We start from the raw sequence: 19,470 nt of genomic DNA, 5'->3' as shown, positions 1-19,470 counted from the left end.
GTGTTATTTATTTTTGTATTTTGCACGGCTTGTCTTCCTTTGCACATTGGTTGATTGCCCGTCTTTGTGCGTTTGCTTATTGACATACAGTGTTATGGAAGCTTGTATGGCGTATAGCTCTGGGTTTGTGCTCCAAATGGGGTTTTTCTTTTTCCTCGTTTTTTTTTGTTAGTAGGGGTTCTTTTTTTCCTTCTTTTTCTTTTTTCCAAAAAAAAGCTTTAACTTTTTTTTATTATATTGTTGATATAATGTTTAGCTTGGTGATAGTTTAACTCTTATTATACATATTGATATGTTGACTTGATTATTTTAATGTATTTTTTTGTTGTTGATTTTCAACAATAATTAATAAAAAGATTTAAAAATGAAAATGAATGACATACAGTGCAGAGTTGGCCCTTGAGCCACACCACCCAGCAAACCCCCCCCCCCCCCACCACCGCCACTCCTCACGGTCACGGGGAGAATGAACAAACTCCTTACAGGCAGCAGCAGGAATTGAACCCAGGTCCCTGGAACAGTAAAGCGTTGTGCTAAGCGCTACCCAACCACGCTGCCCCATATAGGAATAGTTTTTCATAAGTTCTATCGTACTTCTTTATTTCCCTGTAAATGAGTCTCAAGGTGACATATACGTACTTTGATAACAGATCTATTTTGATGCCAACCACCACCCCTGACGCACATACCCATCTCCGACTGAGAAACCTGCCCCCGATATCCTTCTGTACTTATATCCAAAGCCCTTGTGTTAGCCACAGCGTTTGAATTCTCCTCTCACCTTGAGCTGGATATAATCCCAACTGTCCTCCAGGTTCTGAAACTGTTTGTCATTCCGGTTGTAGCTCATAATCAGGCCTTTCACTGCGAGACTTAGCTTCCTCTCAATCTGAGTGAGGACGAGGAAGATGGAAAACAGGCTCAGCTGACCTGGAGTAATCCCAGAGGCCCCAGAACTTCACACCCATGTCCATTTCATCCACCCCTTTACCCCGGACAGATCTCCCACGTTTCATGGCCATCAGAGGGAGCCTCGAGGGGAGGTGAAACGGGGTTGAATTGTCGAGTACCGGGGGAATAGCTTTACGGCGAGAGGGGGAAGGTTTTAAAGATGTGTGGGGCAAAGTTACTTTTTAACACAGTGCTTAGAGTGAGCTGCCAGGGGAAAATACAACTGTCGTGTTTAAGAGGCTGTACAGCCAAGAATGTCAGGAATCAAGGAAGGGGTCCTTGGTATGAGCTGAGATTTTGCAGAGGAGATTGAAAGGTGATTGATCGAAGTGTATAAGAAGCACAGACAGAGTGGACAGCCGGTACCTTTCTCCCCAGGCTAACAATGGCTAGTTCCAGAGGACGTCCTTTCAAGATGAGCAGGGGGAAGTTTTGAGTAGGATTTTGGCATGGAGAGTAGTAAATACTTGGAACACCCTTCTGGGTGCAGTAGCAGTGGCAGATACATTTGGGACATTTAAAAGACTCTTAGACAGGCCGATGGATGAAAGAACAATGGAGGATGATGTGCTTTGTGGGAGGAAAGGGCTAGATCAGGGGTCCCCAACCTTTTTTATGACCTGCACCAATGCCATTAAGCAAGGGGTCCTCAGACCCCAGGATGGGAACCCCTCTTGGAGTAGGTTTAAAGGCTGGCACAATATAAAGCACTGGTGAGGCCTCACTTGGAGCACTGTGGGGCCCCTTATCTCAGAAAGGAAATGCTGACACTGGAGAGGGTTCAAAGGAGGCTCACGAAAATGATTCCAGGATTGAACCGCTTGTCATATGAAGAGCGCTCTGAGCCTGCATTGACTAGAATTCAGAAGAATGAGAGGTGACCTCATTGAACGGTGAAAGGCCTTGATAAGAGCGGGTGTGGAGAGGATACTTCCTATGGTGGGAGAGTCTAAGACCAGAGGACCCAGCCTCAGAATAGAGGGGTGTTCTTTCAGAATGGAGATGAGCAGAAATTCCTTTAGCCAGAGAGTGGTGAAACTATGGAATTCTTTGCCACTGGCGGCTGTGAAGGCCAAGTCTTTACATATACTTAAGGCAAAGGTTGATAGATTCTTGATTGTTCAGGGCATGAAGGGATACGGGGAGAAGACAGGAGATTGGGGCTGAGAGGAAAATTGGATCAGCCATGGGGAAATGGGAGCACAAACTCAATAGGCCGAATGGCCTGATTCTGCTCCAATATCTTGTGGTCTTATGGCTTAACATCATGGGCAAAGGGTCTGTGCTGTTCTATGCCATAATATGCAGGGAACAGAGGGATATGGATTACGTGCAGACAGAAGATATTTGTCGTTGTGTCCAGCACAGACTTAATGGGCCGAAAGGTCTGTTCCTGGAGCTGGTCACGGTTCTACTTGACCAATTACTCAGTCAAAGAGCTGGGCTTTAAAGAGCTTCTGTGATAGTGGGGGGCTGGGGAGGGGGGGGGGGCGGTTGGAGGAATGGGGTGAGGTGATTGGGATGGCCAAGAGAGATGGGATATCTGAGCGGCCGTGGGGGAGGAGGTGAATGGGAAGGGCGGAGGGTGGCTGAGGGAGGCTGAGAGGAGAAGGGAGCAAGGGTGGCGGGGGGGCAGAGGGAGGCGGGAGACCAGCCTGGGGAGGGGGTGTGGGGTGGATGCCCATGGGGAGGAGGGGAGCGGGGCGAGCAGCCCAGACAGAGGGGGTCCTCTCAGAGGGCAGATGGGATTAGAAGGGGCAAGTGGTGAAGCCACAGAGAAGGGTCCAAAAGTAGGGCGCACAGTCTCAAGGGAGGCCAAACAGATCAAAACTGGAGGAAAAAGGAGACCTTGGAAGATCAGTGGCAACATTGAGGGGCAAGATCCTGGGGTATCAGGGCAAGGAGGGCACTTCATCACACATCCCCACCCAACCATCTTCCTGTCCCCAAAATCCCACCCACCTCCCTACCCTATTACACCCTCTCCCCTCACTCCGTCCCACTCACCCCTTCCTGTCCAAACCAACCGCCCCCCCCACACACACACACACACTTCCCACCTCCCCTCCCCACACCCTTTCTCCTCCTTCCTCCAATATTCCCACCCGAACCACACACCTCCCCACAACGAAATCCATAACCCCTACTCACCACCTTCCTCTGTGTGTAAACCAGAACTCCGATGGTGATCTGGAATGCCATCAGGAACACAAGTAATATGAAGTACTGGGAACGACACAAGCAGACCGTGTGTGAGGCTGGCCACTACAACCGCACCCCCTCACAGCATCTGCTGATCCACAACTCCGAACAGAAAGGGAACCACTCTGATACCTCCCCCACCCCCTCCTTCAGCTTTCCTACACCAACTCCACATCTCTGAGGTTTCCTCATATCCCATGTCCCTTGTAGCAGCGCCTGTACTCACTGGAGTCTGGAGTTCAGGAGGTCTCAATGAAGACTACCAAGCATTGAAAGGCCTAGATGGAGTGAACGTGGTGAGGATGCTTCCCACAGTCGGGGAGTCTAGCATCAGAGGGCAAAGCTGCAGAATACAAGGATGTCACTTTGGAACAGAGATGAGGAGTTTCTTTAACCAGGGGCTGGTGAGTCTGTGGAAGTCTTTGTCCCAGATGGCTGTGGAGGCCAGATCATTGGGTATATTTAAAGTGGAAGTTGATAGGTTCTTGATTCAGGGCATCAAAGGTTACGGAGAGGAGGCAGGAGAATGGGGTTGAGAGGGATAATAGATCGGCCATGATGGAATGGCAGAGTGGATTCAAAGGGTTAAATGGCTTAATTCTGTTCCTGGGTCCTTATGGCCTTCTGGTCTATCCCTGGACTTGTAGGCCAAAGTCCCAACCCAACCCTCCCTCCACATAGATGGTGTTGAGTTTGTGGAATGCGTTGCCACGGGCACCTGTGGAGGCCAGGTCATTGGGTATATTTAAAGTGGAGGTCAATAGGTTCTTGATCAGTCAGGGAGTCAAAGGTTACGAGGAGAAGGCAGGACAATGAGGTTGAGAGGAAGAAAAATCAACCATGATTGAAGGGCGGGACAGGCACGATGGGCTCAATGGCCTAATTCTGCTCCTATGCCTATGGCCTTTATCAATTCTTGACCTCTGACCTCTGACCCATAGGCAACCTTGATCGAACACCTGCCGGGACCTCCTTCCTCCAATCTTTCAGCCGTCGCCGAAAAGAGGAACCAGGCGTAAACAATATTAAATTAGAAGGTGCCACCTCTTGAAAAGCCGCAAGAATTTTTTTGAGAAAAAGGGGAAATGAGTAATTTGAGCTGTTATGATCATTTAGCTCAAAATAAAACCGGGGTAAAGCACAAGTGTGAACGAGGGAGAATCTCTTCCTGTTGACAACCAACCCCAACACATGAAGAATCCAGATAAAAATCCGCGCCACCCCCCCCCCACCCCGAGCTCCTCAAGGAGAATGCTGGGAAAACTTAGCGAGTCAAGCTGTCTCCATGGAGATAGAAGGTATTAAGTTGATCCTTCAGGTTGAGAGTGTGCACCAAGATTCAAAGTACCTTTATTGTCAAAAAATGTATAAATTATACAATCTTGAGATTTGCTTCCTCACAGGCAGCCACAAAAGGAACCCCAATTAAAGAAAAAAAATGAAAATAAAAATAAAAGGCATGCAAGAGAAAGGGGGGAGAAAGCATCCTATAATGAGCAGAGTTGTGGTTTTTGAGGAGGATGCAAAGAATATCATGGACGAAACGAATATCTAACGAGGATGTCATGAACAGCGCAAACACAAAAAGAGAAATAATGTATGAGATCATGAAAAAGCAACGTAACTTCATTGGACATGTGATTAGGAAAGAGGAGTTAGAATGCACGGTAATTATGGGAAAGATTGAAGGGGAGACAGCAAGAGAAAGGCAAAGACAAATGATGATGGAGACAGCAGCCAGAGAACTGGAAATGAATACAAATGAATTGATCCACTTGACCCGAAACAGGAGTGTGTGGGCCATGGCAGTCAAAGCTCAAACTGGGCACGGCACCTGATGATGATGATGATAATGAGGTGACCAGAACTGAACGCAATACTCCAAGTGTGGTCTAACCAGGGACTTATAGAGCTGTAACATTACCTCGTGGTTCTTGAACTCAATCCCCAACTAATGAAGGCCAACATACCGTCCACCTTTTTAACTGCCCTGAAAATCTGTAAGTGTCGCAAACATGCAACTAAGCCATCAACAGCAAAATGGTTAGACACGGAGCAGTGATCCCTCTGCACCGGGGGCTCCCAACAATTTTTACGCCGTGGACTCCCACCATTAAGGAAAGGGACCATGGACCCCAAGTTGGGAACCCCTGCTCTACATGGTCCCACTACACGGTCCCATTATGCGGTCCCAATACACGGTCCCGAGACAACAGTGGCGCAATGGTGCAGATGCTTTACACTTAGAGGGATCCTGGTTCAGTCCTGACCTCAGGCCCTGTCTACGTGCGACAGCATGTTTCCCCTCAGTGCTCTGGTTTCTTCCCCACGCCCTGATGGTAGGTTAATTAGATGCTGTAAATTGCCCGTAGTGAGGGGGTGAATGGTGGAACTTAAGGGGAGGTGACGTCGGAATTTTAAAATAATGATTAATGTACTATTACAGGGGTGAGGATGGATAGTAAAGACCTAACGGGCCAATTGGCCTAATTCCATGCTGCCTCTGTCTGAGTGAGAAGGGCAGCAGGGGTCAGACAGAGAGGAGAAAAGCTCCCAGGAATAGAAAAGGCTCTGATTATACTGTGTCCCCTTTAACATGCCTCCAGCTAACTGTGCAGACGCGTGACCCCCCCCCCCACCCCCATGCCCTTCCCGACAGGCTCCAGGCTGCGAAGAATCTGCCCTTTGTTCCGCCAGCTCCCACACACTGGGAACTACCATTGCCACTTGTCTCCACACAGTCGCTACGCCTCAGCCGGGGGGGGGGGGGGGGGGGCCAGAGAGTCTTATATCAACCCTCCCTCCATTCCCGACACTTTGCCCATTTCTGAGAAACAACTTTATGCAAAAATTTGCAGAGTTTTGTTTTGAGATTCAAACCAGGGGTGGCTGAAAGCTTTGGGGTACTCGAGTGAGGAACAGATGTTTACTGGAAGGTCCTCTCTTTCTTTATTTAGCAGTTGGTTGGTTTTCCCCACCTTAAAAACTCGTTGCGCACAATTACAGCAAGAATGCTGAAACTCTCTCCTTCCTTTCGGGTCAAGACACTGTCGACAAGAGAGGCTGCCGATGCTGGAAACTGCAGCAACGCAGAAGGCACTGGAGGAACTCAGCGGGTCAGGCGGCAGCTGTGGAGGGAACTGAACTGCTGATGTTTGGGGTCTTCGAGGGTCTTGACGCAAAATGTCAACTGCCCGTTCTGCATTTCATTATCGACATTAACCCGAGTCCAAACCCATCCACTCAGCCCTCCTCCCAGAACTGCCTTTTCCCCGTGGGTAAGGCGACGATCGAATCAGACAGCCCTCACCAGCCCTACCCCGACCATCAACCTCCCAATCACACCAATCCTACGCGAAGGACATTTTCATCCTCCCCACAGTCATAGGCTGCTACAGCTCCGAAACAGGCCCTTCGGCCCCTCTAGGCTGTGCCGAACTGTTAATCTGCATCGTCCCATTGACCTGCACCTGGAGCACACCCCTCCCGAGTACTTTTTCAAATTTATCTTAAATGTTGAAACCTGCATCCAACCACTTCCACATTAACTTCCGCATTCCACCCCCCCACATGAGGGGAAATTTATAATGATACTGACCCGTACATCTTTGGGAAGGGGAACCAGAGCACCTGGGTTCCAGGGAGAACATGCAAACTCCACATAGAAAGCACCTCCTCCCACTGGGCAGGAAGTACAAAAGCCTGAGAAAATGTACCAGCATCAGCTTCTATCCCAGTGCTATCAGACTCTTAAGAGCTCCCCTCGAGCTAACAGATGGAGCCTTGATCTCAAAGTCTACCTCATCGTGGCCCTGTAACTGGATCACTTTACTCTGCTTTCAGTTGATGCTTTTTCCCCTGGTCCCACCTCCCTGCACTGACGTGATGAAATATCCTGTATGGACGGCAATGGAAACAAAGTTTTTCACCGCACCTCGCTACACGCGGCAATGACGGCCCAGTTTGCCGAGGTCAGGATCGAACCTGGGCCTCTGCGGTTGTGAGGCCACGGCTCTACCGCTTCATCGACCGCCTTCGCTCCACCCAGCGCAAAACGTGGGACTTCCTGATGGGCACTCGCTTCAATTCTATTTCCCATTCCGACATGTCAGTCCGGGGCCCCCGCTACGGCCAGGGAAAGGCCGGACTCAGGTTGGAGAAGCAACACCTTATCTTCCATCTGGGTGGCCTCCAACATTCTCTAGTTTGAAGCTCCTGATGCAGGGCCTCAGCCCACAAACATTTCTTAACCAGTAAGTCAACAAGCCAAAGTTTGAACTGGATTATGCAAGTCAAGGACAGTGACAGCAGGAACATCGATTTCTCAAACTTCCAGTAACTGCCTCCCCGCCCCCCCCTTCTCTTTCACCGTTCCCCATTCCTGTTTCCCTCTCCTACCTTATCTCCTTACCTGCCCATCACCTCCCTCAGGTGCTCCTCCTCCTTCCCTTTCTTCTACCCTCTCCTATAGATTCCCCCTTCTCCAGCCCCGTATCTCTTTCACCAATCAACTTCCCAGTTCTTTACTTCAACCCTTTCCCCTCTCCTGCTTTCACCTATAACCCAGCACCTTGTACTTCTTCCTCCCTCCTCCCCCTCAACCTCATGTTCTGACTTTCCAGTCCTGATGAAGGGTCTCCGTTAGAAACGTTGACTGTTTACTCTTTTCCATAGGTGCTGCCTGGCCTGCTGAGTTCCTCCAACATTTTGTGTGTGTTGATCTGGATTTCCAGCATCTGCAGGCTTTCTTGTGTTCTGGGCCCTACCGGCTGCCCCACCCAACTCCCCCATCTGATCAGATCAACCCCATTGCTTCCCTCAGCTCGCAGTCCCCTGAGTACACCGGCATCAAAATCTCTGACGGACTGCCCCCAAAACCACCCCCCCACCCGGCGTGGCACAGAGACCCTTCTCCGTGTGTCTGGATTCCCCCCCACACTCCCCCAACGTCCAACACGGCGCCCGCCCCCATCCTGCGACGTCAGCGCTGTGACACAGGAAGCATGGCTGCCTCTGTACACAGCGAGATCCCACTCAGAGGGACGCGACGGGGACCTGCGCGGAGCCAGTTCGGGCCTCACCCCTCTCGTGCCCTCCCCCTCCTCCTCCAAATCCCATGGGCAGGAAGGAAATCACTGGAGTGTTCGCGGCTGAACCCGCGTGGACCTGATGCCTCGAGCTGTCCTGACAAGTGGAGTGCGAGCAGACGACAAAAGTTAGGAGAGGGGGCAGGTGGCGTTGAGGAGGCAGGGAGTCTTCAGAAAGACTTGGACAGATTAGGAGAATTGAGCAAGGGAGTGGCAGTATGGTCATGGACTTCGGTGAGAGGAATAAAGGCAAAGATTATTTTCAAAACTGGGAGTGAATTCAGAAATCAGAGGTGCAGAGGGATTTGGGTGTCCTACGACTGGATTCCCTAAAGGATAATTTCAGTAGTAAGGAAGGCAAATGCCCTGTTAGCAGAGAATTTCCAGGGGACTAGAATATAAAAGCAAGGATGTAACGCTGAGGCTTCGTAAGGCATTGGTCAGACTGCACTTGGAGTATCGTGAGCCGGTTTTGGGCCCGTGATCGAACGGCGGAACAGACTCTGGCCAAATTCTGCCCCCACACCCAGTGGCCACTTTCTCAGGTACGCCTGCACACTTCGTTAATGCAAATATCTAATCAGCCAAGCCGGTGGCAGCAACTCAAGGCATAAAAGCACGCAGACATGGTCAGGAGGTTCAGTTGTTGTTCAGGCCAAACCTCAGAACGGGGAGGAAACATGATCTAAGTGACTATGACTGTCAGATGACCGTTGGTGCCAAATGAGGTGATTTGAATCTCAGAAACTGCTGATCTCCTGGGAGTTTCAGCCACGGCGGTCTCTGGAGTTTACAGAGAACAGTGTGAAAAACAAAAACAAAACATCCAATGAGCAGCAGTTCTGTGGGTGAAAACGCTTTGTTAATGAGAGAGGTCAGAGGACAATGGCCAGACTGGTTCAAGCTGAAAGAAAGGTGACAGTAACTCAAAGAATCACACATTACAACAGCGAGAAGAGCGTCTCTGAACACACAGCATGTCAAACCTTGAAGTGGATAGGCTACAGCAGCAGAAGATCACAAACATACACCTAGTGGCCACTTTATTAGGTACAGAAGCTACCTCATAAAATGGCCACTGACTGGATGCCTTATGATTTGTGGTTTGATGATATGATCTGCTTTTGTCCCTCCTCTTTATTCACACCTGGAATGAACGGGGAGTTGCTGGGACAGCAGGTGTCAGTGACATTGGTGGTCACCACTGCCTCCGTCCCTGGCCGGCAGCCTGCCACGAAACCCGTGTGAAGAGCTGTCCGGCCAAGCCTCGGTCAGTGCCGGCTGCAGGGCCGTGCGGCCCGGCTAACGGGCTTTGGTCTCGGCGGTCGCCAGCGCCGCGCCTACTTACGATTCCCAACATGCACTTGATTTCCTTCAGCGCACCGAGGCACCCGAGGAACCCCATCATCATGGTGAAGATGCCGAGGCCGGAGAACAAGTACGAGCAGAGGTGGAGAGGGATCGATGCGGTTTCTGGTGGGGAACAGCAGGCAGGTCACCAAAATGGGCCAACATCACATGGCTGCATACACGGATACATGGGTTCACACACGTGTACACTCAAATACACACAGAGACAAACACGCACACACACAACACATCCACAAACACACACACACAAAAACACACCCACAAACACACTCACATACAGAAACACAGGCGTGCACACATCTCAAAGAGCAGAGAACACGGTACAGCACAGAAACAGGCCTTTCACCCCACATTGTTGTACCAAACTAATTAAACTAGTAACTAACCTAATCCTAAACAAGAGAAAATCTGGAAATCCGAGCAACACACACAAAATGCCGGGGGAACTCAGCAGGCCAGGCAGCATCTATGGAAAAAGTTGACGTTTCAGGCCAAGACCCTTTGACGTGTGCTTTTTCCCATAGATGCTGCCTGGCCTGCTGAGTTCCTCCAGCATTTTGTGTGTGTTACTAAACTAATCCTTCTGTCTACACCACATCCATACACCGCCCCCCCCCCCACATTCTCTGCATATTCACATACCTGTCTACAAGTCTTTTAAATGCCTCTATCACTTCCTCTACTACCACCTCAGGCTTCTGAGGGTTCTGAGTACCCTCCTTCACAGAGTGAGAACAACATGGGGAAAGAACTTTCACAGAGTGAGAACAACATGGGAAAAGATCCTTCACAGAGTGAGAACAACATGGGAAAAGACCCTTCACAGAGTGAGAACAGGATGGGAAAAGATCCTTCACAGAGTGAGAACAACATGGGAAAAGATCCTTCACAGTGTGAGAACAACATGGGAAAAGACCCTTCACAGAGTGAGAACAACATGGGAAAAGATCCTTCACAGTGTGAGAACAACATGGGAAAAGACCCTTCACAGAGTGAGAACAGCATGGGAAAAGATCCTTCACAGAGTGAGAACAGGATGGGAAAAGACCCTTCACAGAGTGAGAACAGGATGAGAAAAGACCCTTCAAAGAGTGAGAACAGGATGGGAAAAGATCCTTCACAGAGTGAGAACAACATGGGAAAAGATCCTTCACAGAGTGAGAACAACATGGGAAAAGGCCCTTCACAGAGTGAGAACAGCATGGGAAAAGACCCTTCACAGAGTGAGAACAACATGGGAAAAGACCCTTCATAGAGTGAGAACAGGATTGGAAAAGACCCTTTACAGAGTGAGAACAACATGGGAAAAGATCCTTCACAGAGTGAGAACAACATGGGAAAAGATCCTTCACAGAGTGAGAACAGGATGGGAAAAGATCCTTCACAGAGTGAGAACAACATGGGAAAAGATCCTTCACAGAGTGAGAACAACATGGGAAAAGGCCCTTCACAGAGTGAGAACAACATGGGAAAAGATCCTTCACAGAGTGAGAACAACATGGGAAAAGATCCTTCATAGAATGAGAACAGGATGGGAAAAGATCCTTCATAGAGTGAGAACAGCATGGGAAAAGATCCTTCACAGAGTGAGAACAGGATTGGAAAAGACCCTTCACAGAGTGAGAACAACATGGGAAAAGACCCTTCATAGAGTGAGAACAGGATTGGAAAAGACCCTTTACAGAGTGAGAACAACATGGGAAAAGATCCTTCACAGAGTGAGAACAACATGGGAAAAGATCCTTCACAGAGTGAGAACAGGATGGGAAAAGATCCTTCACAGAGTGAGAACAACATGGGAAAAGATCCTTCACAGAGTGAGAACAACATGGGAAAAGGCCCTTCACAGAGTGAGAACAACATGGGAAAAGATCCTTCACAGAGTGAGGACAACATGGGAAAAGACCCTTCACAGAGTGAGAACAACATGGGAAAAGATCCTTCACAGAGTGAGAACAACATGGGAAAAGGCCCTTCACGGAGTGAGAACAACATGGGAAAAGATCCTTCACAGAGTGAGAACAACATGGGAAAAGGCCCTTCACAGAGTGAGAACAACATGGGAAAAGACCCTTCACAGAGTGAGAACAACATGGGAAAAGATCCTTCACAGAGTGAGAACAGGATGGGAAAAGGCCCTTTTGCCTAACTTGTCCGTGCTGTAGCATTAGACATTTCAACCCTGGGATAAAAATATCAGCTCTTTATCCCATCTATGCCTCCTATAATGACAAATGCACTGACACGTACACATACTCACAGACGCGTGCACATAGACACACATACACACACACACAGAACTACAATGGTACAAACACACACACACAGTGCTACAAAGATACAAACACACACACAAAGATACAAATACACACACAGCTACAAAGATACAAACACACACATATAGCTACAAAGATACAAACACACACACAAAGATACAAACACACACAAATAGCTCGAAACACACACACAGCTACAAAGATACAAACACACACACAAAGATACAAACACACACACACACACACACACACAAAGATACAAACACACACAAATAGCTACAAACACACACACAGCTACAAAGATACAAACACACAGACAAAGATACAAACACACACATATAGCTACAAAGATACAAACACACACAGCTACAAAGATACAAACACACACACACACACAAATGCAATTCAGAACTCTTATAAAACCACTCCCACTCACAGTACCTACCTGATCCATAAGGGACAAGAGTCTCTCACCAGACTAGACTCTCTCTGCCTACCCCTCCCTGCTGCTCCAGGGATCATTAATTACCAAAAAAAAAACATTGATCACTTTCTCTGATAGAGGCTGGCAAATTTTTAGCACTCGGGGCATTGTGTGCAGTTCTGGTCACCCCATTACAGGAAGGATGTGGAGGCTTTGGAGAGGGTGCAGAAGAGTGTTACATGGAGAATGGGTCACTTGACTGCTCATTCCCTCTGTCACTGAATAAGATCAAGGTTGGACATTTCCCACAGTGAGGCTTTCCTTCAGTAACTCCACGTCCTGTAGGATGTTGAAGAGCACGGCATAAGAACTGACCCTTTGGGTGATGAGTTCTGCACCAAACACAATGCTGAATCCAACCAATTCCCTTCTGCCTGTACGTGATCCTTTCTTCTTAATGGTTCGGTGTCTGTATCTGGGTGTCGGCATTCTAGCCCAACCCTAACTGGCCTCCGGAAAGTGATGGTGCACGTCGAATTGGTCGGGTGAACAATTGTTTTTTCTGTGCTGCAGATCACGGTCTGCCTGTTGCTTGCTTGGTGGGTGGTGGGTTCTGATCTTTTTTTTGCTGAAACGAGTGGGGGGGGAGGAGGAGGGGGGAGAGTTGATGTTTTGCTGCTGCTTGTGCATGGGAGGGAGGGATTGGGGAGGGCCTTTGGGGTTTTAACATTTTTACTGTCACTCATTCTTTGGGGTACTCCTCTGGTTTTGTGGATGTCTGTGAAGAGTAAGAATTTCAGGTTGTATACTATATACATTCTCTGATATTAAATGGAACCATTGAAGTATTGAGCCTCCCTGAGGGGCTGCTGAGGGTGTGATGAAGGAATCCCCCACAACACTGTTGGGGTGGGAGTTCCAAGACCCCAGAATACAGAAAGGCTGGTCACGATTTCCAGTCGCCACTGTGCGTGACCAGGAGGGCGTCGTGCAGACAGTGGTGATCCCCTGCCCCCCCCCCCGTTACCCTCATCCTTCTTGGGGGTAGAGGTCACAGGTGTAGAAGGTGGCTATCAGACTACACCGGGTAAGTCACTCTGCAGCCACAGATGAGTACTCATGGGTGTTGATGATGTGTCAGCCAAGTGGCCTGGATTGTCCCGGATGGGATTAACCCTCTTGAGAGGCGCTGGTGGTGCGGGCACCCAGGCAACCGGAATGCATTCCTTAACACCCCAGACTCATGCTTTGTAGATGATAGGCAGGCGTTGGGGTGTCAGGAAGTAAGTCAGTCACTGTACGATACCCAGGCTCTCCACCTTCTCCTGTAAGTGATGTGGCTGGTCCAACTGAGATTCGGGTCAATGAAAGGCAAAGATAGAGTGGGCATGGAGAGGACGTTTCCTGTAGTCTAGGCCTAGGGAGCACAGCCTCAGAATACAAGGGCATCCCTCCACAGCAGACATGAGGAGGAATTTCTGGGGCCAGATGGTGGTGAATCTGTAGAATTCATTGCCACAAGTGGCTGTGGAGACCAAGTCATTGGGAATATTTAAAGTGGAGGCTGATAGGTTCTCCATTAGTCAGGGCATCAAAAGTTACAGGGAGAAGGCAGGAGAGTGGGGTTGAGAGGGATAATAAATCAGCCATGTTGGAATGGCTGAGCAGACTTGATGGGTTGAATGGCCTAATTTTGGTTCAAAGTCTTTATGGTCTTCTGGTCTATATATACAAAGGCCGATCAATCCGTAGACCCACAGACCAAACTCCCAACCCTTGCCAGCCTGTCACACACAGGAGGGTGGTGAATTTGTGGAATTCAGTGCCACAGGCAGCTGTGGAGGTCAATTAATTGGGTACACTTAAAGCAGAGGTTGATAAGTTCCTAATTAGTCAGGGCATCAAAGGTTAAGGGGAGAAAGCAGGAGAATGGGATTGAGAGGGTTAATAAATCAGCCATGATGGAATGGTAGAGCAGACTCGATGGGCCGAATAGCCCAATTCTGCTCCAATGACCTATGGTGACCCCATTCCTCACCCCCTCAGGACATTGACGGTGGAAGGTCTGACCAAAGTTGGTGGTTAGGTCCTCCCTTCTCAGAAATGGTGACTGCCTGGTACTTCCCTGGCACAAGTGCGACCGATGGCTTAGAAGCCCAAGCCTGGATGTTCTCAAACCTTGCTGTATGTGGGCTTGAGCTGCTTCGTTTGATGAGGAAATGTAAATGCTATTGAATATCGTGCCTACTTCTGGTCATATGATGGAAGGAAGATCATTGATGAAACAGCTGAAGGTGCTTGGGACGAGGAACAAGGATCTCCTGCGGTGATGTCCCAGAGCTGGAACTATTGGTCTCCAACAACCACAGCCATCTTCTCTTATGTAAAGGACAACCCCTTTGATGACCATTGACCAGTTTTACCAGATCCCGGCAAAACCCAAACTGGGCATCAGTGAGGTGGGCTTTGGGGAGTAAGTGCCAGTTGAATTCAACGATAACTTCCATCCGATGATGTCTCTCTCATATGGTGACAAAGCGTTTGCAGGTGGATTGCCAAGATGGGAGAACAACTCAACTCAAACCTTCAACCACTGAGTTACACATTTTCCAAGTTACTTACAATGACCTTTCACTTTACTGAAGGTCAAGAGGAGATGGATTGGATGGCGGTTAGTCAGATTGGATTTACAAAGCATAGTACATGGAACAGCACGGTGTAGGCCCTTCAGCCCACCTTTAACTTAATCCAAGAGCAATTTAACCCTTCTCTCACACACAACCCTTCATTTTTCTTTCATCTTTGTGCCTATCTAAGAGTCTCTTAAAGGCCTCTAATGTGTCTGCCTCCACCACCACCCTCATTAGTGTGTCCTGTGCTCTCTGGGTAAAAACACCTACCTCTAATATACCCCCTATACTTTCCTCCAAACGCCTTAAAAGTATGTCCCCTCACATTAGCCACTGCTGCCCTGGGAAAGAGGCACTGACTACCCACTTTAACAATGTCTCTTATCGTATTAGACATCTCTGTCAAGTCACCTCTCATCCGGCTTTGCTCCAAAGAGAAAAACCCCTAGCTTGCTCAATCTTTCCTCATAAGACATGGAAATGTCAAATCATCTCTGCACCCTCTCTGACCCCTGTCTTGCTTTCTGTGAACAGGAAGTGCCTGGGCATTTTCCACAGTGTTGGCTGGATGCTGGTGTTGTAACTGCACTCGAGTAACTTGGTTCTAGGCACAGCCCATTTCTAGAGTCAGGGTGCTGCCCAGTGCCACAGTCTCTGCTATCTCCAGCACTCTCAGTGGATCCAACTGGCAGGGGACTGGCTCCTGTGGCGGTGGAGACTGGGGAGGAATCGGAGACCTATTATCCACCCCACACTTCCGCTGGGGCCTCGACACCTCGGTCCTGTGCATCGCTTTCACATTCTTGGAAATGAAGAGGTCCCTGGCGACTGGTCCACTGCCACATGGGGACTGGACGCGGCTCGGACTGACTGAGCCTCACCTTGATTGTTGGCTGTGAAGTGACTTTGCTGCGTCAACTGCTAACCGTGTCTATTCCCTTTTATATTCTCAGCATCTTGATAAAACCCTCTGCATCTTCTCTTAGTGGTGTCACATCCTTCCTGTGGTGGGGGAGCTGGAATTTACCAGCTGTGGTCGAACAATTGCAAGTTTAACATATTCTCTCTGATCTGGCACTCCAATGATGGCAGAGAGCTGGTATATGACATCCCTAACCGCCTAAACCTACCTGTCCAGGGTTAGTCTCTCTCATTCCACACGTGCCAACAAACTTACCCCACCCACCTCTCCAATTATCTTAGCCCTGCCAGTACTCTGGCCTGGATGGCTGAGGGTGTCAGGGGTCATAAAGCACCTGAACAGGCTTCGGTCCATGTCTGCACCAACAATTAAGTTATATATATATTACTACAGTACTCCGCAGAAGTCTTAAGCACCCTAGCTGTATATACCTGCCCAAGACTTTTGCACAGCACTAATCTTGCTTGCCAGCACTTGGTCTGTCTTGGTGATTGAAGTCCTTCAGGGTTGTGAGAGAACCTGTCTCCACTGCTGCCCCTCAGGGAGAGCAAATCCAGCTCCCCACCGTCCTCTAAGTGCAAAAGTGTTCTTCCTGAGGTCCCCTCTAAACTTGCCACCCCAATCTAGGACAACGTCAGCAACTCAGATACGCCAACAGAAAGAGTGAGAAGGATTCAGGCCAACGGGGACACGGGCCGCTCGTTCTACTTACCCAGCACTGCAATGAAGCTCGTTTTGTCAATAAGAATCCAAAGGCCAAAACCCAACATCACGCCGCCCAGGAACTGCAAAGGGTTAAAGAGGAGGGATCAGCTCGCAATTGCTTCACATTCAGTGCCGGCGCTTAACACCAAAGTTTGACAGCCTGCACTCGCTGGAGTTTAGAAGAACCAGGAGGGAAACCTACCAAGTATTGAAAGGCCTAGATAAGAGTGGACGTGGAGAAGATGCTTCCTGTAGTGGGGGAGTCTAGGACTAGAGGGCACAGCCTCTGAAAACAAGAGCATCCCTTTAGAGATGAAGAGGAATTTTTTTAGCCTGAGGGTGGTGAATCTGTGAAATTTACAGCCACTGATGGCTGTGGAGGCCAAGTGATTGGGTATTTTAAATTGGTTAGTCAGGGCATCAGAGGTTACAGGGAGAAGGCAGGAGAATAGGGTTGAGAGGGAAAATAAATTAATCACGATGGAATGGCGGAGCAGACTCAAAGGGTTAATTACAGTCTCGCGGCCTAAAGCAGAGTAAGTGTCTTCTGGCTTTACATGAGTTCAGCTGAAGTGTTCAGGAACACCCTGTGAGCTGGTAAGGTCAAGTTCAAAGCTACACCACAGCAGGAGAATGACTCCCAAACACCAGTACCTGGCTACAGGCCTGAAACAGCTTTGGTGGGCCATCAGATCTACACCAAACTACCCAGCCACCTCCCCACCTTCTGAACAAATTGCCACGATTCAGTCAATGTCCCTGTACCGCCGAGACACGGAACCCTGCAGCTGCTAGAATCGGGAGTGAAAACAGAAAAAAAAAACTGCTGGAGGAACTCAGGGGGTCAGGCAGCATCTGGGGAGGCAGAGGGACAACCGGCGTTTCAGGTCTGCATTTGGACTGTCCTGTCTCTGGGCATAGTCAGTGTGAGTGGAGATGAGAGTATAGCTCCCTCTACACTGTCCCAGCAAATGCCCACAGGACAGGGGCAGGCCTAGTTGGATTCAGAGTGAAGCTCTCGCCATACCAGGGGTTCCCAACCTTTTTTTATGCCATGGACTGATGCCATTAAGCAAGGAGTCCGTGGACCTCAGGGAACCCCTGCTCTGTACCGTGCCATCACAAACTCACAGGAACAGGAGTATGGGTTAAGGGGAAAAATGGAAGAAAAGGGTTGAACATGGAGCAGAGGTGTTTTATCGCAATCCTGGCACACACTTGCAGCTCAGGGAGAAGCAGGGGTAAAGAACTGCTTGGAGAAGTGGTGCGGAAGATTGTGACATCAGAACAGCGGGGTGCTGGTCTCCGCTCTCGTTGTTGCACGAGCGACCTCTCTCTCCCTCGCCGGAGATACCAAAGGGCTGGATTATGGACTCTAGTTCAGGATCTCTTTTGGGGGGCTTTTGCTATTGCTTGCGTGGTGGGAGGTGGGAGTGGGGAGGGGGTCAGTGTTTCTGCTGGTGCCTTAGTAGTGGGAGGGGCGTGTCAATTATTCTGCGGCTGCTTGTGCATGGGGCGGGGGCTTTTGGGTTCTGATGTTACCATTATTCATTCGCTGCGGAGTTTCTTGTTTCGTGGATGTCTGTGAAGAGTAAGAATTTCAGGTTGTGTACAGTACACATTCTCTGATATTAAATTGAACGATTTGAACATTGCCCACATACTCCCAGGGCACAGAGCGTACAGGTTAGACAGAGTAAAGCTCCCCCCAGACCACCCCTCAAGCCTGAATGATACTTACAAAGAAAAAGAGGTTGAAGATAAACAAGAAATACTTTGTGATAGCGATACAGCTTTTTGAAGCCATCTCTGATAATGTGCTCCTGCAAGACAAAAGATAAAGATCAGATTGTCAGTAACGTTCTGGAGAGTAACAAAGTGTGGAAATGGAGAAATTACACAACTCAGGGGAGAGAGGGGTAGCAGGTCCAAAAACCATAAGATGGGTATCTTGGTCTGCATCGACAAGAGGGGCTGAAGGGCCAGTTTCTGGATTCCATGACCACTACAGCTCATTTATATAGATTGTATGGTCACACCTCTCTTGTTTTGTGATCCAGCTGCACGTGCTTCCTGAAGGGAAACCAGGTTGATTGGATGTGACTCACTGTGTGAGCCCTGGGAATGCTGAGGGTTATTCTACAAACTGCAGAGCAACTCCCAAGCCACAGGTATTTCACATCAACAGCTTAGAAATTCCTGCAACGCCTGGAGCTTAGGCTCGACGCTCGGGGCAGCTATGCACCACAGGCTGCCTCAGACACGCGTCCACCCGTGCAGATCCCAGTGGGTCCAGAAACCCAAGCAGCTGAGCAACACTAAATTGGCACTGGAGGCAATATGCTGCACAAAATGAAGCCTGCTGCTGGGGATGGGAACGTGGATGGTTGAGCTTGGGTGATCGGGGAATTCAGGAGTGAGATCAGTGCAGGGATTGGGCTTGGGGAGATCTGGGCGGTTGGGGGAGACCAAAATATTCCAAGGCCAAGTCCAAGGTTGACTTGAGTGGGCTTCCACTCCAGCACCAACCTGACTCCCCCCCCCCCGAGTCATCATCATCATCATTATCTGTTGTGTTGTATGACATCATCACTATGTGCCATGTTGCCTATCGTGGGAAAACATGGTCCCATGACCATGATTGTTCTTGGCAAAATTTTTCAACAGAAGTGGTTTGCCATTGCCTTCTTCTGTGCGGTGTCTTTACAAAATGGGTGACTCCAGCCATTATCAATACTCTTCATTGTCTGCCTGGCATCAGTGACCACGTAACCAGGACTTGTGATATACACCGACTGCTCATACGACCATCCACCACCTGCTCCCATGGTTTCACGTGACCCTGATCGGAGGGGAGGCACTAGGCAGGTGCTACACCTTGTCCAAGGGTGACCTGCAGGCT

General features: G+C 49.2%; 1 protein-coding gene across 1 annotated transcript in view; it reads right to left on the bottom strand.

The window, feature by feature from the left end:
• Positions 1 to 19,470, bottom strand: part of LOC140204833 (CD82 antigen-like) — an 84,695-nt gene that overhangs the window by 25,448 nt on the left and 39,777 nt on the right. Inside the window, exons 2-6 of the mRNA XM_072271677.1 lie at positions 18,310 to 18,391; positions 16,576 to 16,648; positions 9,589 to 9,713; positions 3,103 to 3,177; positions 782 to 889 (exon numbers count right to left, since the gene is read on the bottom strand). Of these exons, the coding sequence (XP_072127778.1) occupies positions 782 to 889; positions 3,103 to 3,177; positions 9,589 to 9,713; positions 16,576 to 16,648; positions 18,310 to 18,375 (447 nt within the window). The 5' untranslated portion in view covers positions 18,376 to 18,391. The remainder of the gene's footprint in view (positions 1 to 781; positions 890 to 3,102; positions 3,178 to 9,588; positions 9,714 to 16,575; positions 16,649 to 18,309; positions 18,392 to 19,470) is intronic.

Source organism: Mobula birostris, chromosome 11, assembly GCF_030028105.1.
Source record: "Mobula birostris isolate sMobBir1 chromosome 11, sMobBir1.hap1, whole genome shotgun sequence".
In the NCBI taxonomy this organism is placed as follows: Eukaryota; Metazoa; Chordata; class Chondrichthyes; order Myliobatiformes; family Myliobatidae; genus Mobula; species Mobula birostris.
The sequence above is the reverse complement of the archived record's forward strand: the minus strand, read 5'-3'. Positions and strand labels throughout refer to the sequence as shown.